This window comes from Camelus bactrianus, chromosome 20 (genome assembly GCF_048773025.1).
Source record: "Camelus bactrianus isolate YW-2024 breed Bactrian camel chromosome 20, ASM4877302v1, whole genome shotgun sequence".
Lineage (NCBI taxonomy): Eukaryota > Metazoa > Chordata > Mammalia > Artiodactyla > Camelidae > Camelus > Camelus bactrianus.
Window position 1 is genome coordinate 3,496,616 of NC_133558.1, and position 25,268 is coordinate 3,521,883.

General features: G+C 48.4%; 1 protein-coding gene across 2 annotated transcripts in view; it reads right to left on the reverse strand.

Moving 5' to 3' along the window:
* The window catches only part of F13A1 (coagulation factor XIII A chain), a 125,022-nt gene that overhangs the window by 27,721 nt on the left and 72,033 nt on the right, over window positions 1–25,268 (reverse strand). For both annotated transcript variants that reach the window (XM_010968596.3, XM_074348049.1), the window contains exons 8-11: window positions 24,832–25,006; window positions 22,278–22,416; window positions 9,045–9,148; window positions 7,564–7,652 (exon numbers count right to left, since the gene is read on the reverse strand). In XM_010968596.3, the coding sequence (XP_010966898.2) occupies window positions 7,564–7,652; window positions 9,045–9,148; window positions 22,278–22,416; window positions 24,832–25,006 (507 nt within the window). The remainder of the gene's footprint in view (window positions 1–7,563; window positions 7,653–9,044; window positions 9,149–22,277; window positions 22,417–24,831; window positions 25,007–25,268) is intronic.

Sequence of the window (25,268 nt, forward strand, 5' to 3'; positions counted from 1 at the left end):
AACCTGTTCTGGAGACGCCAGCTTAGATTAATAGTCAGGTATTTTAAATTAAGGACGGCTGGGGCTGGGACTGTTAGCTGGCTGAGCACCAGCCCTTTCTTTCTCACCTTTGACTTGCTGGTAAATTCTACCTCCTAAGGCGGAGCTGAAAGCACCCTGTCTGTTACTCTCTTTTCCAGGCTTCTTTTAAGCTGACGGTGACGGTGTGACCTACTTCCATGAAGAAGAGGAAGTGCTGGGTGATTTCTGGGAAAGATTTTTGTACTAGCCTGGAAACAGGTAGGAAACCCAGAGTGCGCTGCTGTACCAGGTGCTCCAGCTGAAGATAGTCACTGAGGCATTTATAAATGTTTTCCAAGCCCCTCTCCAAGCTTCCATTTCCTCCTCTTTTAAATAGGGTAATGATAGCTGTTTCCTTAGGATGGTGGGCATATGAGCCAAAATAAATATACAGCACTTACTTATCTTAGTGCTTGGTGTAGAGCAAACACTCAAGAAAGGTTATCAATAATAATAATAATTTAATAGTCTTGCCAGATATTGTTTAAGGTGCTGGAGTCCTAATGATGTCCAGAGAGACTTGGACACTGCCTGTGTAGGGGTGACACTCTAGCAAGGGAGATTCTGTGCATCAGACTCACAGGGGGGACTTTTAAAACTATGCTGATCAAGGAAGTCTTGGGTGAGACTAAAAATCTCTTCTTATTTTGAAAAGGTCTCAGATAATTCTGTTGGACACCCAGGCCTGAGAACCCTGCAGTAGAGGACAATGAGTCTGTTGCAGGGGACTGTCCAAGACGCCATGAGGGCACGTGGTGGAGGTGGTGGAGGGGCGTGGGAGGGGACAACGAGTTGAAACCTGGAGGGTTCAGAGGAGCTAGTGAACTAAAGGGTCTCATGTCAAGTGTTGCTGCCAGAAAAAAAACAAACAAAGTGAAAAGCAAAAGAGCGCAGGGCATTTTGGGGAAGTGATGGGGTGTGAACTGCCTTCGCTGGGGTGAGGGCGTCACAGGTACATGCATGTGTGCAAACTCATTGAGGCGTGTGCATTGATGTGTGCCTTTTAATACCACTTATACATACCCCGTTAAAGCTTGAAATAGTTAAAGCCAAAAAAAACGGAGAAAAAGAGGCTGTGACAGGCAGAGGGACCAGCAGCTTCAGGGACTTGAGAGACGCACTGGATTAGCGGCAAGAAACGTGGGCTCTGATCGTGGATGTGCGCTTTTAGGAAGTTACCTTATCCTGTCTGAACTTCAGTCCCTGCTTCTACAAAATGAAAATGAGGCTCGTTCTGCCCATTTCCTGGGAACCCTTTGGGACTGAGTGAGGTAGCATCTAGGTGAGCATGACTTGTAAAACTTCAAAACTGAGCGAAACTGCGACGGTCATCACTAGGTGACGGGAAGACGTGATGGTAGATCCCTAACTTCTAACGATGAGGTTTAAGGGAGCGAATTTCTCTACTTCCTCACAAAGTATTCTTCCTGAATTCACATAAGACCTGATCTCTACTAAGGGGAAGTAAGTAGTCGACATTGACGGACCCATAATGCCCCAGGGACATTTAAAAATGATTTCATTTAAACTCCACAGCAACAGTCCCGTGAGTGGGTAGAATTACCCTGTTCTACAGGTGAGGTTCTGAGTCAGAGGGTCCACAGAGTGTCTGTGGTCTCCTGGCTGGGAGCTGACGGACAGGAAGTACAAAGACGGGCAGACCCGCAGCACGCTCCCTGACCTTCACCCTGGACTGGCCCACAGTACACGCCCTGACCTTCACTCTGGCCAGCTAGCTCACAGCACATTCCCTGACCTTCACCCTGGCCAGCTAGCTCACAGCACATTCCCTGACCTTCACCCTGGCCAGCTAGCTCACAGCACATTCCCTGACCTTCACCCTGGACTGGCCCATAGGGCATCCCTGACTCACCCTGGGTAGCCCATACATGTTTCCTCCCTCGGGTTTCCCAGCACACTGCCTCTCCCACATCGCTCTGCAGGACCGAGGCACCACAGGAGGTGGGGAACTGGTTCCAGGCCTCGGGCCTGGTGTTTCTATGTTGCTCAGATTTCTGAGGGGTGACGATGGTGGCCCTGCCCTTCATCAGAGTATCCAGGGCTGGGCGGTGCTAGCCAGTGTGAAAGGCTGAAATGTGAAATCAGGAATCAGGACAGGAAATGACACAGCAGACACCTAAGGAATATTTCTCACTTTGGAAAAAAAAAAGGTAAGGAAACGTTAACTGAGCTTCCTGCGAATCTCCACTCTCGCTCCCTCCGAGGAGGCCCTGCAGCACTGACAGCTCCCTCCCCACTTGCAAATTACAGCAACAATGATGATAAATATCCTCTTAATAAACAATCCTGACTGAAGCTTAGGGTTTTCCAGGGAGAGGAGGCTAAATATGCAAGTGTCTAAATCCTCATTCCCCCTGGAGCACGGCTCAGGAAATGGATGGGGGCTGAAATCTCAGGCCAGCCCAGCTTCACTGTCCCTTGAGGGGAGAGGGGAGGAGAGACACACACGTGAACTGGCTTTTGCATACGTACCTTGGGGCTGGGGGTGGAGGGAAAGGATTCTTTCCAAGCAACAGCTGCAACTTTTCGTTTTGGTTTTAGCCACTAGTGTGGTCGGGTCTGCATCCTGACTGCACATTAGAGTCACCAAGGGGCTTAAAAGCACCTGTGATGGGCCCCCACCCAAGACCACTTGGCTGTCTATGGTAGAACAGTCGTAAGTGGAAGGAATATTGGACGTAGGCTGTGTGGCTTTGGGCAAGTTACCGAACGCCCCTGAGCCTGGGTTTAATAAAATCTTCTTTGCAAGGCTAGCAGGTAGCTCAGCACCACCTGTGAAAGTCCCATGTTTAATTTCTTCTGAGTGAAAAGGGGTCTCAGTGACCACCTAGTCCCACCTATACATTTGAAGGGGCTACGGTCACGAAGACTCTGGGCATCCTGACATGAAATATGACTATTTTCAGCACGTCACACCCTTGCTTCTTGGCCAGACACAGGCACTTCCAAAGTGGGGTGGACGGTGGGGCGGGGGGAGCTTTCCTAGTAGAGGAACAGTATGTGGAAAGACTGATGCAAGAGCATGTTGGGTGTTCCAGAGTCCTGGGGACTCACCCAGGTGGGCCTGGGCCGCAGGCTAGAGGGCAGACTTCTCTGCAAACTTCTGCTTGTGCCCATGGAACGTGAACGTGTGTCCACAGCTGGCAGAAGCCACGCTTCTCCCCACGGGGATGGAGACTCCTGTTTCAGGACCCAGGACAGAGTTTGTTTTGTTCCTTGGTTCCCAAGTGGAGATGACTGCACTGCAGGCTGTGCAGGGAAGGTGGTTCCCCCCTGAGGGCTCACGAGGGAGGCAGGGGATGCCTGCCTGGTTCAGGAGGCTTCCTGGCACACCTGCTGGATGTGCCCCTGGTGCCTGCCATCCCTTCAGCCGGTAGGGGCTGGCTAGGCTGCTGCCCTCTGCTGCGGCATCTGTGAGCCTCCCCTCCCACAGCACTGCCAGCGCTTGAAGGTGCCATCTGGCAACTGTATCTCTGAGGTACTGTTCTCAGCAGTGTGCTCTGCACCCGCTTTTGTTTGCTTTGTTCACTCATGTATGTATTGGTGGCTGGGATGTGCCAGACCCCGCTCTCTGCAATGAGGGTCCAGCAGATTCTACCTTAATGGGGCTTGTCTTCTAGGAGAGAGAGTAATAGTGGCCCTGAGTCAGGGTGGAAGGACAGACAACAGGGCAGGTGGTGGCGCTTTAGGTGGGAGGTGGGTGCACCTTTGAGGAGGGAGCTGAGCAGAGACCCGGATGCGGTGAGGGAGAGCTTTCATAGCCAGAGGAGCAGTATGTGCAGAGACGCTGACAAAAGAGCGTGTTTGGATGTTTCCAGAGGAGCAAGCGGGTCAGTGTGGCTGGAGGAAATGTGCAAGGAATGGGGACCGAGGGGCAGCCAGAGGCCAGATGACAGCGAATCCTGTAAAGATTTCTGCTGAATTGTATCGTTAAGGTGTTGGGAATCCATTAGAAGGTTTGGGGCAGAGGAGTGAGATGTTTTTTACATTTTAAAGGGTAATTCTGCTGATTCGTGGAGAATAAACGGGAAAGGGGCAGGAGAGGAGGAGAGGGGTGAGCTAGGAGGCAACGTCCCCGAGCTTGGGGCTGTTCAGAGCTCAGAGGGCGAGGGTGGAGGTCACAGTGTGGTAGGATTCGTGACCTTTTTTGAAGATATTTCTGGCAAGATGCCTGGGGAAGGTTAGGCAGAGAAGCCAAAATGATGCTACAGTTTTACATGTTATTTGAATGAATGGATGAATTATTTTAGATCAGAATAGGAGCTGCCAAAAAATGGGCTGCATCTAATAAGTGGTAGCAGAACAGACGACCTTGAGTTGAGGAAGAAGAATCTGCAGAGGAGCGTCTGCACAGTTTGCGTGCAGAGGCCGCGGGCCCGGAGCAACGGAAGGCGTGGCTCCTGGAGCAACAGGGTGGTGACCGTGGCCCCGAGGAGCCTGTCACTGCTGCCAAAATCAGGTCGGGTGCCGGGGAGGGGAGGGGAGGCAGGAGTGTGTGCGTGCTTGCGTGTGCGTGAGTTTGGGATGGGGTGGCGTGAAGGGGACAACAGGCCCAGTCAGAAGAGGCTGAGACAGAGCAGAGGGAGCAACTCCTGAGCGCTCGGTGGACGCGGGAATTGGGAAAGCGACCCCAGACGCGGGGGACCTTCCTGATGTCCTCAGGGGCGCGAGGCCGCCCCGAGTCGGGGAGGGCAGGAGGACCAGCCTCCAGATCTGAGCAAGCGACCACCAGGATGAGGGCAGGAGAAGGGAGGAGGGCACTGAAATAAGCCGCAGTCCCTGGAGGAAATCTGGAAATGGGCAGGGCGCCCTTCCAGACGGAGGAGGAGAGGAAAGGGGACAGAGGTGGGATGCGCTCCGTGCAGCCCCCTCGTATTCCGGGTCCTGCTTTCACGAAGGGAGCCCTGAGAAGACCCACAAGAGTCAGCAAACATGACACTTGCTTCTACCAGGAAATGAGTAAGGAATGACCAAGAAAGTCAGCGCGCTGGGAGGCAAGAAAAGCCGGATTCCGATGGGCGCAGCTGCCGCCGTGAGAGGCACGCTCACGCGGCGAGGGGGCGGGAAGGCGAGAGGATGCGGGCCCAGGCCTGAGTCATGGAGCCGCTCACTGAAGTTGCACACGACGCCCCTCACCGAGCCCTGCCCCGGGCACCCCCGGGAAAGGGGTCCTCGCGCTCAGCCCCGCAGCCCAGCCCTGGCCAGAGCGACAAATCGCGCAGCCGGCAGACGCGGCGGCGGCGGCGGCTGAGGGAGGAGTGATTACAACCTGCAAGTCCGCATGACGTTCCTGGCACCCTGATCTGTATTTAATGGCAGCAAAAGGTGCCCCCATGAACAGCAAGGGGCAAGCTGCTCCTGGGGGGAGGCGCGTCTGCTTCCCTTTGCAGCAACAAAGCATAACGAGAGTGCAAAGCAAGGCTTGGTCAGTTCTGGAGGGATTTCCCAGTAAGAAGAAGCCCTAATAGCACCAGAAACCATCAGCTGGCAGCTGGGAGGTGCGGATAAATCTTTAAGTCCCAGAGTGAACCTGAGCAGGTGAAATTCCCAACTCGGTCCGCCCGCTCCCCCACGGCTTCTAGAAACTGAAGAGGTGGAAAGTCCCAAGGCTTCCAGAAGCTGTGAAGGTAGCAGGGACGTTGTTCGCTTTGTGTGCTCCACATTCCTGCTTTTGCCGCCTAGACATTTACGCTGATTTTATTTCCCAGTTCTGCCTCCTCCGTCTCCACCTATTTTCCTCTGTCTGTTCCGGGGGTGGAGTCTCCGCGCCAGCGCCTCCCACCGGGCGGCCTTCCCCTCGAGGCTGCGCGCACGGGCCCCGCCCCTTCCCTGTGCACAGCCTCTCATTTCCAGGAGGCGGTGTCCCCGTCTCAGGGCAGAACGTGCCATGTCTAGCTCCGCCATCACTGGATGCCTCCCGACACATCACTTTTCACGAGCCTGCGTTGTTTTTCGCTGTGTACACACACCACTCGAGGCTCAAGGTTTCTCCTCTGCCTCAAATGGCTTCTTTCCTACAACCCTTGCCTGAATACTTGCTAATCATCCCTCAAGACTCAGTCCAGGCTCTGGCCCCTCCCGGGAGCGTCCCCGGCCCTCCTTCCACGCGCCCCCGCGACGGCTCCGCTCATCCTGCACCTACCACTCAGGTGTCCTGCCTGTTCCCAGGTCACCCTCTCCCCCTAGAGGGGCCCTGTGACCTCCGCTGTCCTACCTCAGTTCCCAGCCCGTGTTTCTCAATGATCACATCTGTATGTACAAACGCAGGTCAGTTATCACCCACATTGCTCTTCTGACCATTGGCTTCACAGCATCACTTGCGTTATTGTTATTTAAATGTTGATGTGTTTACATGCCCCCACCCCCCATCAAGAATCAAGCTTCTCAAGGACACAGGCGTCCGAATTCCCACAGTGCCTGACACGCATGAATAACAGGCATTTACTCAGTCTAGGACAGCGGCAGCGGGTGGCGGTGACCAGCGGGGGCTCGGGCGCCTGCCTGGCTTGCAGTCTTAGCGCTACTGTTTACTGGTTAGATGACTGTGGACAGGTGATTTAACCACTCTTTGCCTCACTTTTTTCCCCTGTAAAATGGGAAGAATGATAATACTGATTTTAAAGGGTCACTAAGAGCATCAAAGGGCAGGTCAAGTGATTCCACAGTAAGAACTCAACAAATGCGGGACAGTGTTTCATTGTGTTTACTGGTAAAACTATACTCTGGGGAAGCTCTGCTCTCAGCCTCTGGTATTTCTCTGCTCCTCACCCCCACCCTCGCCGCCTCCCAGCCTTCCGCTTTGCCTGATACCTCTTCCATTTAATTTGATTCTCGGGGCTCTCTTTGGAGCGCCCCTTATCTGCCTTCTCTGCTTCCAGCCCTGGCTCAGTTCTTCTGGAATTTCAGACCCTTCCCCAAAGGGTCCCCCTCCGTGCATTCAGGGCCTCGGGTTCTGGCCCTTTCCCTCCCCTCCTCAGTCTGGGAGCTCGGCTCTGGTCCCCGCGGGTGGAGGGTGGCCTGGAACGGCAGGAAATGGATTGCTGTCCCCAGACTAAGACCACAGTTGTGGTGTGTTTGGGTTTTGTTTTCCGTGAGTCGCTGGGCTAGTCTCAGAGTGAAGCGCTGCACTCTGGAATTTCAGTTTGAGGACCGTCCCCACCAACTTGTAGTTGCATGATTCATTTAGTCACTTAATTTCTTGAGAACAGTTGATACCTACTTCATGGGTGCAGAGAACAAAGCTAAGGTTAATAAAGCCACTGCTTTCAGGTGGGGAAATCTCCAGATATCAAGGAAAGAAAAATATTAAGAACTGCACTTAGCATTCAGCACCTGGAGGTTCGAATGATGCCTTTGCAAACACGAGGCGTACACAATGCACCTGGGAAATTCGGAAGGAACAGCCCAGCACCCCTTCCTCTGACGTGTTGGGAGGCTGGAGGGGAAAGCAGCGCCCCCCCCCCCCCCCCGCTTCCCATTTACCTCTGCGAAGACGAAGGGCGCGTCGTACTGGAAGCAAACGTGACCGTGCTTAATGGCTTGAACTGAGGCTGGGCCGCACCGGTACATCCCTGCAGCACACAGAGGAGGGAGAACATGAGTCTGTCGTCTTCAGTCCTGCCCAGATACAGAACTGGTCTGGACAGAGGTTGCAGCCCCGAGGTGGCTCTGTGGGGACAAGCCTTCCTCAGGTTCGTCAGTGATGTCGCCCCGAGTGCTTTCCACGGCAGAGCGGGCGACTCACCCGTGTGCCATGCATCCCGTCAAGAGGGGTTTGTGGGAAACGCTTCTGCAAACCAAACTTTGAAGCCACGAAAAGAATACAGGGCAGTACTCATCCTGCACCTGCAATTCCAGCTACAAACACACTCAGGTGTGTCGGTGCCAAGCCCCTGGCTTACGTACGCTGTTGCAACCGGTGTCTAGAACGCTGGAAACGGTGATGTGTCCTCAGCACCCGTGTTGTTTGTTTCCATTTTTGTTTTTCATTTTTGGACATCATGGACATGTGTCAAGTTTAACTAGAGAATCTGGACGTTGGCCACGCACATGGACCAATGCCCCACGTGCTTTCAGAAAGTCAGCAGCCCAGACTGGCTTTTATACAATCCTTTGAATTTTAGCCAGCTAGCTCTTGTTGATAAGAAATTAGCTGCTGTTAGTCACCCAGATATCTCATCATGATGTATAACCGAGAACACCAGAAAGCACTGAACTTTCTCTCTTAAAATCCAGTACCGCAAGGATTTTAAACGTGTATGATGAGTGTTTGTGTACATACACATACACATACATCACTGTCTAATATCAACACCTGGGGAAGTGAAAACAACATCCCAGACCACTGTTTTTTGTCATCATTTTAAAGGGAAATGGAGGCCTATGATGTGATTTTATAAAAATCTGGGTCAAGTAGGGGGGGTCACAGCTGCCACTAAATAAATTAGCATAATTTACCAATCAGAAGACAAGGACCCACATCCTCAAGTTTGGAAAGAAGTCACATAACATAAAAAGAAATCAGGTTCTGGAGAAACAACAATTTAAAGGATGATCTGCAATTATTTTTGGAGTTCTTTATTTTTTCTACTGCCTTATAACTTATTACCGTGTATCAGGGAGGGCTGGAGTCTGTTTTATAGCCTAGGAAAAGCGCTTACACAGCGACTTCTTCTCTTGTCTTTAAAACTGCTTATCAAAGCAAGAGTTGATGAAATATATATGTTAAGTTTTATGCTTTGCACCCCCCGCTAAACGTTATAAAGTAATCAGAGTAAAGCCGACCATTGAAATGAAATTAAACCTGACCGGCAGGTAGTTAATACTGTCTATGTGCCCAGAAAGCACACTGCGGATGCCGGCTCCCACTGGGAGGGAGTGTTTCCCACACACCGGGCGCAGTCATGAGTGCAAACAAAACCCCAGCAGTGCGACAGCTTCCCCGCGGGAGGATGTGGTTTTACCATCGCTGTTTTCCTGGGGGGTGCTGTCCACGACTTGCCAGCCTCCGAATCCCACGGGAAGATCGGGCCTCGTCATCCAGGCTTCATTCCAGCAGTGGTAGTTCCTGAGAAAACACCACCCCGGTGGGATTAAGCTTCCCACCGCGTGCAGTGCTCCAAGAAATCAAAAAGTGGCGATGCTATCTCTGAATTACTGAAACAGGTTAAGCTAAATTGAAACCTCCTGGAGACACACCAGGGCCCTAGACTTCAGTTTTCTTGGCACCCCTGGCGGGGCACTCACGTGGCTGGACGTTACTCTCCCCCCACTAAAATCAGCTTCCCGGCCACCCAGAGATATTCTGATCTATGCGTTAAACAATTTTGATCTTAACCATTGTCTGCTGCCTAATGAAACAGAATTTACTATGGGTTCAAGGAATCTGGCAGGGAAGAAAAGTTAATTAAAGCCAAAGTACATATATTTTTGATTTCCTTTTATATTTGTATTCATACCAGATTTATAAAAAGCATATCCCTTGGTAACAATTAAACAAGGAAATGCTTGTGTTTTAGGGCTTAGACCATTGCCATAGAAACCCTAACATTAACTCCTGACTTTCATCGCCTGTGATTTGTGTCAAATTTCCATTGGGTGTCCAACAAGAAGAAAGGGTTGTCAGGGTGAGTGTCTCTTTACCCTTTGCCAAAGGTGGGCTGAGGGTCATGCAAAACTTTTCAGACTTAGCATATGACCCCTGAAGCAAGAGCATGGGATAAAATATCATTATGAATTGTAACACTGCATCCTTGGAAAGACCTGAAATTATATGACATTACAGAAACAAATGACAGCACATTAACCTGTCCGCACTGTAGACAATATTCATGTAGCAATAACGATTTAATGGTGGCGTGAGGGCGTTACAGCAGGCTTTGTTTATTGTGCTGATGAATTTTGGGTCCAGCTTCCTCAATCCTTTCCCTCAGCGTCCTTCAAAGTCAGTAGTTTGTGTGTGTTCCATCTCTCTCTGAGCTCAGCTCATCTCTGGGTGGCTCAGTTAGGTGTCTGTTTAATGATGAGCCCATTATGCACCGAGACATAGGCTCTTGCCCATAAAGAGCCCCACAGGCAAAGAGGAACGCCGAACACACAGACCAACTGTTAAAACATTCCAAGCGTCTGCCGTGAGGCTCGAACGAGATAACAGAAGTAAATCGCTTAGAACAAGCTCAAACATGGCAACTCTGACTTCTAGAAATAACTGACGTGATATTCAATTGATTGATCGAATGACCCCAATCAAATTGATTGATTGAATGAAGTGACCCCAAAATTCATTTAGGGCGCAGCAGGGTCTCAGCGGGGAAGCCCTCAGGGCAGGAGGCAAGACTTCACAGCAGACGTGGTATTTGAGCCGAGTCCTGAAAAGTAAATGGGAGCTTCCCGGGTCAACAGAAGGAGTGAGAACAAACTTGTGGAGACAAGAAATAGCCAGTATGGGGTGTGTGGCGCATGCTGTTTGTCGGGGCTGGGGGGTCGCACGTTTGCATATTTGTGTGCGTGGGACAAGAGGGTTGGCAGGTGAGCTCGGGCAGGGAAACCTCCAGGCTGACAGACAGCACAGCACTTGCTGCGTGCCCGGCTCTACGGCCCTCCTGCGCGCGCACACACCTGGTACTCCCAGCGCCCCGTGGGAAAGGCGCTGTTGTTACTACTCCCCATTCTCAAGGGAGGAAACCGAAGCACAGAGAGGTTAAGAGTCTTGCCTGAGGTCACACGGCTAGTGATGGAGCGTCATGCTTTTAAATGCTGAGTTATGCTTTTGGTAAGGACGAGATCGCGAGATTTTTATCCCAAGTTAAATATCTGGGCTTTATCCTTGGGCAAGTGTGCGAATCTGTATTTGTGGAAGATGGGTGATGATGGGAGACTGAGCTTGGAAGAAGGGCCCTGAGCATCAGATAGGACCGCAGTCCCAGCTACCACTTGGCCTGCCATCATTTGGGACCCTAAGCAGAGGACCCAGTGAACCTGTGCCCAAACTCTTCACCTACAGAGACTATTTGATAATAAATTTGTGTTGTTTTAACAAAATGTTGAAAATGCTCTGTGTACCTTAGGAAGTCTTATTTTTATGCTTTTTTCCTGCAGTGTCTGAAGTTTATATAATAAACACACACTAATTTATCCTCCCCGTCCCTAAACATTAAGAGGACTGTTTTTCATTAAAGGAAGAGCATAGTTCCTAATCTCCCCTGTTCTAACAGCTGGCTAAGGTCACATCCAGAGGCAAGAGACCACGGGATGGTGGGCAAGTGGGCAGAGAACACAGCTGAGACCAAGATGGGCTTCAGGGCTCTGTGTGCTACACGTTTAAAGAAAACAGCATGGGTAGTTTAGTCAAGGAGCCCTTTACTGCCTTTAGTTTGGCGAACTGCCTTCACATTCCACAAGACCATCTCATCTACAGTCTATCCAGACAGGTTTTCTTCTCTAAAAGGGAAGAAAGAAGCATGGGGTTGTAAATTTTGTTTCTGCAGCTCTGTTAGGGCTCAAGGGAGAGCACAAAGAAAACTGAGAGAAAGCCCTGGAAGAGAAGTCTTGGGCCAACTTCAAGTGTCAGCCAAGTATTTGAATTCTTTTATTTAAAAAAAAGGCAGGGGTGGGAGGAAGGCACTCGTCTATCTTGCAGACTATTTGTGTTTGTAGCAGATGGACGCAGCCCTATTTCTATGTCCCTGCTGACACACGCCTAATACAGGCAATGATCTTGGTGACAAAAATGACAGCACACCCTGGAATTGTTGAGCTTTGAGGATTCCAATAATGACGGGGATTGGATGGGGTGGGAGTTGTGAGAAAGTAGCAGGGACAAGTTGATGGACCCTGAGGTTTGTCTGGTAAGACTTTCCAAAGTGGAAAGGAAAGCTTGGACCAAGAGAAACCTTGTCCGTTAGGAAAAGTGATGAAGCAAGAACATAGAAAGGAATTATTCAGAGGAAGGGAGGCATGCTGGAGGAATCTTTCATGGAGCTGGGAGCTGGGGCACCACACTACTTCAGAATGCAGCTGCTCATTGTTAGGGGCTGTTGGAGTGCTGAAACCAGGAAGGGGCATTTCGAGTTTCTCTGGGGTCACGTCAGGCAAAGGCCAGAGGTCCAATCAGGTGGAGACCACGCCAGTCCTCCCTGCAGAAATCAACACGCATCAAGAAAAAAGAGAAGTAATTGTTCTGTGCAGGGAAGGGATCCTGTGATGTTCATTGAGAAGTCACAGTTGAAGCAGCCGGACGCAGCCTGAGAGGCCCCTTTAAAGGGGTTGAAGATGGCATGGGCTTGGGGGTACGCTGTAACTCCCCAAATGAAACTATAAATGAGGTGCATTTATAGTAGGAGTGATAATTAAAGTAATTAATAACTGCTCAGAGACAGATATAAACCAACTGGAAGCTGCAACCCATCAGAATGCTGGTGCAGTCTAAATGCTGGTACGGTCCTACCAGGCCAGCCTGGACACATACCAGCCCAGCTGTGCTCAGGTACATGGACAGTGTGCCAACACCTAACAAGTTTGATTCTGTTTACAGTGTTTTCTGGGAGTGTGTTTCCCTAAGTCCTGCAGGGACACCCTTTCCCTCTCTCTTAAGGTTCTAGATACCGATTTCTTGAATATTTGTGAAGGTAATTTTACAGCAGTTTTATTAACAATGACTTTTAGAAAATTAGGGGATAATCATGTAAATTTATTTCTTCTCCTCTTTTGATAGCTTCCCTTCTTTTGATTATCTTTTTTTTTTTTTTAAATTGTGGTGAAAGAAAATGAAAGAGACCAAAATGGAACCTCCGAAATGTTCAGGAAGTGGATGCCACCCACCCATATGGGCCACGTTTGACATCACTGCTTAGCAGAAGACCCTCTGTAACTCTGCTGGGTTCCTTCTGCTTTGAATTTGGATTTACTTTGAAAATAGGACCCCGAACTCCTTCACCTCCCTCTCTGGCACAGCAAACTATCAATTGGTATTCTTGCTAAAAATGAAGAAAAGATTGGATTTTGAGAATAACTCTAATGTATAAAAAGCTTTCTATAATAAATTCTGGCCCAGTTTATCCATAAATATTGAAGGGAGTTAAAAAAAAATGCAACCAGGAGTCTCAGTAGGTGCCAAAATTACTATTTTGTGTTATAAATCTGTTTATGAGTAAAATATTCTAAAAGCTCTTATCTATATAAAGTTTGTCTAGAGGTCTTATTAATCATCAAAAGAAGTTAAGTTACATTCAGTATAGATTAGTTGGTACATATTTTATTAGTTTTTAATTTTTTGAAAACTGGTAACCTTTGATCAGTATATAGATGACTCTCTTAAGCTAAATGTATGATTAACCCAAACACGACATTTTTCTTATTGTGAAAAATACCTCAGTGTTTTCTATGTGGCTTATCAGATGGTTTCCACTTTCTTTTTCATTCTAATTTCCTGAGAGGTATTTGTAATGGCCTGTGATTTTTTCTCTCCCAAACTCCCTCTTTGTTCGCTCTTAAATGGGACTGGAGCGGCACAGGGGCTGCGGGCACCCTTTGGAGACATTACAGCTGCAGGACGAGGGTAGGTGTACAGAAGGAATGAGAGGAGAGTGCGGTGCTGTGACCATCAACCTTCAAGAAGTAATGTCCCTTCCTAGTTTTAAAACAAACGTTTTGTAATCCCCCTTTACTATACTGATATGAAGTCCATGGATTTCTAGACACAATTCCTAAAAGATCAATATAATGCCCTGGAATGTACAGAAGAAATAAGGAAATAAAAAAAAATACTTGCAATAATATATATTTCAGCATATATAGGTCAGGAAGATAATATTAAATACCAAAATATTCCTACAAGGTGTAAAACCCTCAAGGGCTTTAGTAGGCCCCCAATTTGGAACCACTTGTATAGTGGTTAAAAGTGTGCTCTGGAGAAACCCTTCCAGAATGTCAGAGTAAGGACCTCCAAAAACCTGCTCCTTCATAAAAATAATGAGAATACTAACTCTCATTTCTAGAACTCTGGAAATGAACCAAAGATTTGCAACAACATAAAGAGGATTTAATCAACAAAAACAAAAGAATCTCAGTAAGCACTATGAACTTTGTGACATTCTAATTTGCCTTATTTCCATCCCTCTCTCCACAGCTCCGTGGTAGTCTTGGAAGCAGACGGCCTCACAACTATGATAGCTATAAAAACCCTGCAGCCTAGCAGACAACAAAGGGGAGAAAATGGGTTTGGAACTGACCTAAAAGCCCATCTGCAAAGAACTGTCACTATTAACCTGTCTGGCAGCTCTCTGAAAATTTGCATTTCTTAGAGCTTATTTTTATTTGCTCTGATTCAGAGCTTACTATATGCAAGTAGTCCTGTCCATAGGATGTTTTTCAAAACCAATTAGAAGCAACTGTTTGACATTATAGTTGCCTAAAGGGGTGAGACCAGCTGGGGATAATAAAAGGCTGCCCTCAAAAAACTTAAAAGGAAAACCTAGGAACTGAGATGTCCTTAGGAGACTTTGAACATCCTGACACACTCCTGAGCATCTAGATGGCCACACACATGTGCAAGTTGATAAGCATGGCCAGGAAAGCCCCAAGAAGGTTCTAAACTCTCACCTCTGGCTAAACTTAAGGCTCTATGCAAGCAGGAAGTGAAAGCTACAGCAGAATTGTAAATTTCCTGCTGAAACATTGAAGACATTCCCCAACACACAGACAGAGCTCCTTGGTAAGCCTGGAGACTTGCTGGTTGACAGTATCTAAGGAAACATCTGTCTAATTGTTAGCTGATAAGCTAACCCAGCAGAGACTTCAGTAGCCACACACAATAAAGAATACAGACTTTACAGAATTAGTCCAGGAAAGTCACTAAACAAACAACAGTAACAACAGTGACAACAACCACCAGCTACAAGAGGCTCTGGGGAGAAGGGTATCTGATTCACAGAATTACCACACTGTGTCAGTCAAAATGTCCAGGTTTTAACAAAATTACAAAACACAAAGAAACAGAAAAGTATGGCTCATACACAGGAAAAAAAAAAAACAGTCAAGAGAAACTGTCACTAAGGAAGCCAAGACATTGAGCTTGCTAGACAAAGATTTTAAACCAGCTACTGTAAACATGTTCAAAGAACTAAAGGAAACCATGAGACCAATGTCTGATCAAATAGAGAATATCAATGAAAATGTAGAAATTATGGAAAAGAATCAAACAGAAATTCTGGAGCTGAAAAGCATAATGGAATAAAAATGTCAAAATTCACTAGAAGGTCTCAAAAGCAGATCGGAGCAGGCAGAAAGAATAAAGAGTGAGCTTGAAGACAAGTCAATCGAAATGATCTAGCCTGAACAACAGAAGAAGGAAAACAAAAAGAGCCCTGAGGCATGTGGAGCATTACCATCATGGGCCTCCCTGAGGGAAGAAAAGAGAGCAAGACATAGAAGGAATACTTGAAGAAATAATAGATGAAAACTTTCCAAATTTGATGACAGATATTAATATACACATCTGAGAAGTCAAAGGGCTCCAAAGAGGATGAACTCAAAGAGAATATGCACCTAAACACACGCCGCAGTCAAACTGCCAAAAGCGGAAGACAGAGAATCTTGAGAACAGCATGAAAAAAGTGGTTTATTACGCACAAGGGATCATCAATAGGACTAAAAGTGACTTCCTATCAGAAACCATGGAAGTCACAAGGCTGGTGACCATGGTGAAGTTACTGTGCCTGAGTTCCATCATCTATAACTGAGAACAATAATAGTAATTTCCTTAACAGTTGTTAAAAGGATTAAATGAGTTCATACCTGTCACCCACCTAGATTAGGACCTGGCACAAAGACAGCATTCCATAAGTATGTGCTATTTTGATTCTTGGAGGTGGCAAATAACTTTTTCAGTCCTTCCTTCAAGACGCTGGTGTGAATTCACAGCAAACATTCTTAGTTCTCTAATGACAGCTCTTGAGATCTAGCTCCAGGTGATTTTCTCAAAAACAATTTGGCTGACAGTAATGTGGTTAATGAGATAATTTATTTGAAAATAAATATCTTTGGTAGCGGTTCAGAACTGGTAACTTGGATGCATCACAGGATAATTTTATAAATCCATAAGCATCTTAAACAGTTTGGTCTATATTCAGAAAAAAATTTTCTTTTTTTTTTAAATTTGGAATTCATTTTTAGATAATTCTTTTTTTCACATACAGTGATTAAAACTTAGGGTAATATCACTAAATGAATGTCCAAAGTTGGAACATACTGAGCATCTAAAACAACGTACAAGGTGAATCAGTTTAAATTTCGGAAATGCACCTGAAATGTGCAAACCAGCACGCCAAGCGCAGAGACCGCAGTGAGAATTGGGACTGGTGGCTGTGTCGCAGGCACGGCTGGCTCCCGGGGGTGGAAGCTGCTTAATTTCTGCTCTAAAACTTGCTTTGAAAGAGCTTTGTTTATAGATTCAATACTACTCACTGCGGCACAGAGTTTTTTGCATTTGGAGTGAAAAACAAAACAGAATAATACAACAACTGTACCCTTTCCAAAAAGTATTGAAGGAAATTGGGATTTTTTTTTTCAAAGAACCAGATGCACTGAGGCCAGCCAAAGAATTACAGACATTTTCTGTGGCATGTTTGCCTTCTTCCTGCAGAGCTGACGTGAAGCCAGTTTGCAGGGTAGCCACCTGTATGTGAGTGAGTGGATCAGAGTCCAGCCCTGCACAGGTGAACAGGCCTTCACACAAAGCACGTGGCAGAGCCTGCTGACTGTGGGAGGACAGGCCTGGCTGGAAGAACAGTGACATTTATTTTAAAAATGATAATTTTGGAGCTGGAGGTGACCCTATACCTCATTAAGGCCAAAGTCGTATGAGAAAATTAAGGCGCAGAGAAATCAAGCAACTTGCCCAAAGTCACTCAGCTAATTAGCCGCAGAGCTAATCACATTGCCTCGGGCCATGGAGAGAGAGCAGGAGGCGAAAACATTACAGGAACAGTTTGACTTGATTTGGTGTTTTCCCATGGTTCCCTGAGGAAAAACAAGCTAAAACTGCAATCTCCTTCCACCAGGATCACTCATTTTTAGATTGTCCCAACTTTGAGCTGAAACTGATAAATATAAATTTGCTAATTCATAATTATTTTAAAAATTAAAGTGAGAAAGTCACTTTAATCAAAACAACTGAATTTCAAATGAAAAGGCAATAAAGGAGAGAAAGACTCTGGCTGACTGTTTCAGCACTCGTTGCTCTTCCAATTATCTTTAATATCATAGGAGATGCTTAACTCTCTAAGATAGGCGATTCTCTGCACCTGCCAACTGACCAATCAGCTGGACTCTGAGAGGCAGGTGGGCCCACTGTTGGGCTTTGGTGTGCTCACAGGTGCACAGCCGCCTTTTCTTCACATCCTGTGGGCACAGACAGAACATGCTTCCACCCGCCCCACCTGCAGCTGCATTGTCCGGAGATGGACAGCTCCCTCTGGGAGTGTGAGCACGATGGAAACGGTCCCATGCGGGAGGGGCTGAGACGATGGACCAGAAGGACCCACGGGGTCTAGGAAGCTGTTGGCTCCAAGAGGAGCTCTGAAACACTGTTGACTGTTGGATGCTCTAAAATTAAGACTGAGGAGGGGCTTTGTCATCAAGGAGGCAGCACCTGGCACTGGACAGCGCCCGGCAGGTAGAGAAGCCGGAGGGGCGGGGACAGATGGTAATAGTGCCCCCCCAACCCCAAACAGTATCAACTCCATCTGCCTCTTGTGAATGAACAGCCCTGAGGGCATTAACCCCAACTATAGGCAGAGTAATACAGGATAACTCTGCCTGAAATTCCAGTCCTTCCTGCCTGGTCCTCACAGCACACTGACCTCTGGATGTCTCCTCTCAGCCCTTTAGACTTTTAGATGCATCCCTGAGTTTCATCTGTGGGCAAAGGTCATTTCCTGGGCATTCCATCTCAGACCAGCACAGCCAGAGGATTGCAGGGGGGGGGAGAAGGGCTTTGAGTCCTTGGTCACTGCCCACTTGGACAGCCTTCCTCCTTGCTCCCCTGGGTTTAGGACGGAGGCCTCTTTGCCTTGTCTCCATGACTCCAGCCCACCTTACATTTTTACAGCATCTACTGTACGTGATTGTCTCACCCACAAACACTGAAGGGCAGCCACCTGATTAATTTCTCTCTGAATCCTTAGCATCTGGTATTTGGACGTATTAATGTACAACAGCGTTTGCTGCATGAATTAAATGCTACCTATCAGTCAAATGAGCGTTTAAAATTCTTTCCAACCCATTCCATTTCTCAAGTCCTTGCTCCAAGCCCTGCACCCTGTTCTGTGCTGGTAAAACAAAAATAAAATAGATCAGATGTGGCTCCTCCCACGGGGGTTGCACTCTGGCGGAGGCAAGTCGGGAGAGGGGCACCGATCTTTCACCCACAACAGCCAGATCTGACCACGTCCTCTCCAGCAGTTGGACACAGGATAGCACTTTCACTCAGAAGGAGAGGAGCCTTTTACCGAACACCTTTCATGACCGCCACCATCCCTTTCTTCTAAAAGTGTATCCATTTCCACTGTGAACATTGTTTGATGAGGTGACCAAGCTGAGCTCTTTCAGGATGGGGACAAATGGTCACTTTACCCCTGCCCATCGGCTGAGCCGCCCTCTCCCTCCTGAGCGAGCCCTGTACCCCTATTCACTGGACTGCAGCTAGACATTACACACGCATCTCCGTTAGACTGTCCACGGTGATTCATGGATGCCTTCCCCCAGAGGTTACACATAATTCCAAACCCATCAGCACACTGGGGACAGGAGGCTTAAATTGCTCCTTCCAGGATTTGTTACCTTGCGTTAGCCCTCTTGGAATTTCATTTGCTAACCTGAGGTCCAATTACTCTGCCCAGCTGTGCCCGTCTAAGGCTCCTCGGCCCCTCCCTCTCCTGAATTGCTAAGAAACCAACTCTTCCCTCTGTTGGTATCAGCGGTGCGTCCACTCTGTGCAAAACTGCTGCCCCTGCGAGGCGAGGCTCCCTCGAGGGGAAATCCACATGCAGGGGCCTAAGGTGGCAGACCAGGAAGCAGGCAGGTGAGCGGTCGGTGCTTGCTGGTCTGAGATCCAGACTTTGCCCCTCTTGGCTCTGGGTCACACCGAGGACAGCACACCTTTGCACACACTCGAGCTCTCCCTCTGAACCCTGGTCCTGGCTTATTTCTGCTTTGGGCACAAGGGACCTGGCTGAGTCATGGAGAAGGGGATGTCCTGGGTCATTGAGACCCAACTGGACATATGAGTTCACCACACACGTACCACCAGCACCTCAGTGTTGATGGTGGAGGCACAAGAGCAGACCAAGAAATCATCTCACAGTTTCCTTTAGAAGGAAGTGGGGCAGGAGCCACCTACAAACTAGGAGGGAGTGGAAGCGAGTTTGTCTGGCTGGAGCCTGGGGAGGGAGGTGAGGCTGGGGACTTGAGTGAGGCAACAGCTCCTGAGACCCCTGCTAGGAAACTCTTTAGGCCACGTGGTGCCAGCCACGCTGCACCGGCCTCATGATGGTCAGCTGATGCCTACCAGACCCCCCTCTCCTCGCCTCGGCCTCTGGCAGCCTCTGCCCCCAGCCCCCCCTTGCTCTGCAGCTCAGGCGGCCCCCGCTTCTCACCAGGGGACACAACTAACCCAGTGAGCAGGCGCCAGCTGAACGCCCCTCTCCGGATCGAGCACCGTGGGAATGTCTTTACCTCAATTACATCATTACTCTGCCATTTAATTGGTATTTACTAAGTTTAATCCTCATCCTGCTGATGAGGAAACTGAAACTCAGAGAGGCAAAGCCATCCTCTCAAGGTCACACAGCCAATGCCTGCCCAAGCCACAGCTTGACGTGGGGTGGCTGTGGTGACCATGCTCTGGTGGACGTGTCCAGGGGCAGCCCCCGCCGACCTCCTCCATCAAGGAGGGTCTTAGATATACTTCTGGTTTGGGGGACATCTGTAACTTCTGGGTTCACTGGAGTTTGCTCTGAGGAGGCACAAGTTTCTGCTTTTGTTTTCAAAATATCCCAATGTGATGGAAATAGCCTAGTCACCTTCGGGCACTGGGCCCCCTCGTTTTCTGAATGCCTCCGTGTGCTCAGGTTGATGGCAGCATATGCCTGCGAGCAATTGCAGCTGTGTGACCGGTGATGCAGGCAGCAACACAGCTAGCGTTCATTAGGCACCTGTTAGGCTCGGAAATGTTGTCATCTCCACTTTAGAGGACAAGAGGGAGGCACAGAGAGGTTGTGCCTTGCCCAAGGTCACACAGCGGCTCAGTGCGTGACCCAGACCTGACCGAGCCCTTTGATCCCTGTGCTCCTGGGTCTGGCGTGTCCCCAGCTGGGGTAACACCAGCCCCCCAGTCAGACAGCCGGCCAACATCTATGAGCCCCGCAGGGGAGGGATGAGGAGCCCCGGACAGCAGGCTGGCCACAGAGGTGGCGGTGGAGGGCGCTGGACTAGGAAATGTGGTCCTGGGGTGATGGGGTATTTGGGGCAGACAATGAAGGAGCAAGGCTGATAAATTACGGAAAGGGATTCGGAGCAGAGAGCTGAAAGAGGAAAGGGTTACCAAGTTCAAGATCTATCAGCTTCATGCTTTTCTGCCAATTTAGCAAAGGGCCTCGTGGGGTTATTTGCTGGTGTGCCCTGTGGGGATTTATAATGGGAGAAACTTGGATCAAGGAATTGGGAGGAATAATTTTGAGCGGCAGTTGGCTCAAACTGCACGTGTGTGTGCGCAGGAAGAGGTAGGCAGTGCAGAACGCCAGACGCTCCCCACTTGGCCGTTCCGACTGTCGCAGCCGGCTCTGGGGCTGGCTGTTGTGGTCTGTTTTTGTCATTCCTTCCACACGCGGGGCTGCCCTACCGTACTTCCAAGGGCTTCAATGGTGCCTTAGACGCCGTTCAGTTTACAGGGGTGAGGGCTCCTCTCGCCTGTGCCCTCCAGCCCGTCGCTGCTCAGCCCACGCCCTTCAAACGAACTGCCCCATTGTTTAGTCACAGCAGCACTCTGCCACCGGTTCAGCGACTTCCCTCTTCCTACATTCTCAAATGGGCGCTTACCGGGACTGAGGCATTCACGCCGCTCCTACAATGGGCATCCATCCCTGAGATGCAGGGGAGTGAAGTCACCTCTTTTAACCTCTCTTCAGATGTGCTTATAACCGCCTCCCCGCCCCATCTGGACGCGTCTACAGCTTATTCCTTGCAAAGAACAACTGCAGGAGACACCTTTTGGGTTGGAAATTCCACTTAGTTCAGTGGCTGGCCATTGCCTCCCACGCGGACCTTCGTAAACATCCTTTCCACGTGGACCCTTGGGCCTTTTCCTCCCTCTTTTCAGAATGTTATTTTGGACTGAATGGGTCACATGGGCAAAGGGCATGGCTTTGGGACCCTAAGCTCGCTGCAGCGTCTGTGATGCAGCCACTCAGCACAGCGAAAACACCGTGTGGTTGGTACTTGGTAGTAATTTCAACTCTGCTTCCATTTCTCTCTCTCAGTGAAGGATGAGGCCACTGATTAGGGAGAACCACGTCTCTATGTTCACAGAACTATCCTATACTGCAGAGGCAAAAAAAAATATGTTGCAGTTAAGGGTCAGATGTTCTTGGGTTTTATTCTCAGCTTACAAGATGCATGACCTTGAGAAAATGACTTTAACCTCTCGGGGCCTCAGTTTCCTCATCTGTAAATGGAATATTGATAAGCACCCACCTGATAAAAAAATGTTAAAAGGATTAGATGAGATCCTGCGCACACAGAGACTGGCACGCCCAGTAAGTGCTTAGTAAACGCGAGCCACGTTACTTGGAGTGGAGGACGCTTGGCCCCGCATCTCTGCCACTCGCCGTAGGTTCGCGCCCTAAGCCGGAGGGGGTTCAGTACAGGCTCTGGCCGCTGGAGCTGTGGCCTTTTCCAGTGGTTGCTGTCGTAATGGGGTGATCGGGCTTTATTACGAGACACCCAAACTGTGCCTGTTCAGGAACATTTCTCATTCATTAGCTAAACACAGTCTCTGACAATCAGACATTTCTGCCTGTGGGATCGAATTGCCCTTAAAACAGAAGGGAAACAAGCACTAGACTGACTGATTCTGCCTTGTGGTAAACGTGTAATGTCACTTCAATCTGCTATCAGCAAATGCCCTTGTAAATCAAACTCACCACACCGAGTCCTTGGTGAGTTTGGAGTCCACGTTCCCACCTTCCTCCAGGAAGATGTCCAGCTGCAAATTGGCGTCGTTATCGTGGGCTGAGAAATAATTGGTAACGATTCTTGCCGGTATCCCGAGGCATCGCAAAACTGCAGCAAAGAGGGAGGGACCACAGCGAAACCGTCAGCAAGATTCAACAAATACGGGGCGAACAATCCCTTCTCATGAGGGGCTTCCTTCTTTGCCACCATGAAAGCCCCTTTGCACATGTCGTCCCCACGCGGTCCACGCCCAGGAAGGGGGCCTGTCACCAGGCTTCGGGGCTGCAGAGAGGATCTTTGCCGCGTGACCGTGCACAACTGCAGTTGGCCCCAAGTGAAGCCAGCGGGAATGGAATTCCAGGAACAAGGTTCCAATTGTTTATTTGCTAATCACACGGTCATCAAAGTAGGCTTGTTTTAGTCCAGCTCATGGGCCTATGTTCCTGAAAATGAAACTTTAAAAAATCCAGCTAATAGGAAGTTAGGGATTCACGAAGCAGGCCCCCAGTGCAGTTTGCTCTCCTGGTTGGAACTTGCTCTTGTGACACTTGGTGGAGGGTGACACCACAGATCCATTTTAATTGTTAGATAATAAATTACCTGGATGCATCCCTTGCCATATGTACCTATTGATTAAACTTAATCCAAATGCCCTCCCTGGCTCCCAGGACGCCAGCCATCAGGGCTCATTGAAAATAATTCAGCTGACAATTTTAAGATTAATGACTTGCTTTGCCTTTTTTTTTTTTTTTTTTTTTTAGCTCTCAGAATTATTTAGCATTTTTAACCAAAGGCTATTCACCTCCTTCAATAGAACAACCTTGGGAATCCAAACTTGAGTCTGGTAGAGACTCAAGGGCCCTCGTTAAATGATTTATTCTTAACACCCCAAACTATGGCAGTGGCAGCCACCACCTGCCTCCCCCTTCCATCTTCCCCTGGTGACTTGCAGCCCCTGTTCACAGCTTCCCCCCAGAAATGATCGCCACTCTAAGTCTGTTTCTAGCTTAACGCTAATTCACGTGATCACAGAATGGGACGCGTTCCAGAGTCTGCTGAACTTGTAACTTTAAGGCAAGTAAAGTTTGACGTGGGGGCCCCAGTCCCTCCTTCCCTCCCACCTCCCTTTTCAGGTTTATTCTTACAGTGACTTCCCCACATTGGGCTTCTGCCTTTTCTTAACTTAGCATCACAGTGTGTTTTCAGGAATAGATCTGATGACTCTTTTATACAAAAGGCGTACGTGGATGGAAGGTGTCTACCATTTTACCCGATTCTAAACCTGAAGGAATGACTCACGAGGGAGGGAGCCACCTCCAGCTGTTAGCCCTTGGTGACGTGCAGGCTTCTATGTAACTTCAGAGACCGGCCCTTAAGATACCAACTCATTGGCTACATTGCCTTTTCTGCTCCCAGGAAACACCCCTTTAGCCCATGGGTATACACAAATGGCTAAGAAAGTAATCTTATTCTGATCCCACAACACAAAACTCCTAATTTCTTCCCAATTGGATCACTGAATAATTCTTAGAAGGTTACAGCTTTGAGCTGAAACTGACAAGCTTCATAATCATTTATAAGAAACAGCCCCATCCTGGCTTCCGGCCTCCAGCCTCACCTTGATTTTTCTGATTAAAAAAAAATGCTAACTAGGTAAAACTGTCTTTATTAACAAACGCATAGAAAGGACACTCTGACTTGAGCTTAATGTTTTTTTAAAAGGGCATGTGAATGAAAGTCATTACCAATCATGAAGACACACTGAAATAAATGTATTTTTAAAAACATTCACTGAATTAACAATAACGAAGTCTGGGCCCAGACAGACAAGCACCATGTTGAAAAATGATTCATGAGTCTGAAGAGGACGATTCTGTTCCCATGGGTTTCCTGCCACGGATTGGACGCTGGGTAGATTAAAAGCAAGAAGGGAAGCTGGGGAATAAAGACCGCTCATTAAGTTCTGGTACCTAATTACTCAGGGGCACTGGGACTCATGTGTGAGAACAGAGATGAGCCCACCTACCACAGTCTGGTCCACAGCTAGGGTCAAAACTAAGTGGACTGACTTACCAAACTCCTCAGTGATAGACAACAAGCAGAGAAGCATATCTACAAAACCTCTGAACAACAATAGTGTATACCTTATTATTTATTATTTTAGACTTTGCTCATTTAACCTTTTTAAAATGTGGGGAGGTTATGGAGAAGGAAATGGGGTATCCTTTCCTTCATATTGTGACTTGGCCCCCGCGACTCTCCCTTTCTCTGGGTGTTGGATGATGGATTGTGTAGGAAATAGTTCATCAGTCTTTCTATTAAGGTTCTGCAGTCACAGAGAAACCATGGGCGTACTTGGCCCAGGATAATTGAATTATGCATTAACTACGTCCCAGAATAGCCACCCATAAATTCTATAGATCCAACAGAGCTCGCTAGGTCCCTTTGCCAGCTTATAGATAAAATGTCTTGAGGTGAAATTTCCTTTACATTAAAAATAATTTTACTCAATTGGTTACTTACACGTGTTGAAGACACCAGCAAAAACCCAGCACTGCCCATACCGGACTGGGTTCTCAGAGCTCTTGTATTCCAGCAGAATGTCCACGCTCCCCGTCCAGGCTGACGGGGGGATGCCATAAGCATAGATATTGTCCCAGGATCCAACGATGACGCCTTCATCATCTTTGGCATTGACCTAAATGAGACCGTGAGTGGTGAGAAGAAGGAAAGAGCGTTTAGAAGAATCCTTTCCAGACCCTGGCACTGGGCAAGCCCAGGCTTCCCGTGCCTTCCAGGTTCCTGCATGATGAAAAGTGTCCCACTTCCGTTTGGTTCACAGTTATTTGTCAAGGAAAGTGATGTGATGACTAAGTGTGTGAGGGGAAACCAAGTAACCAAGACCACCTCTTAAAGAGCATGTGATTGTAGTAGGCTGGTGTTGAACAGTAGGTAGGAAG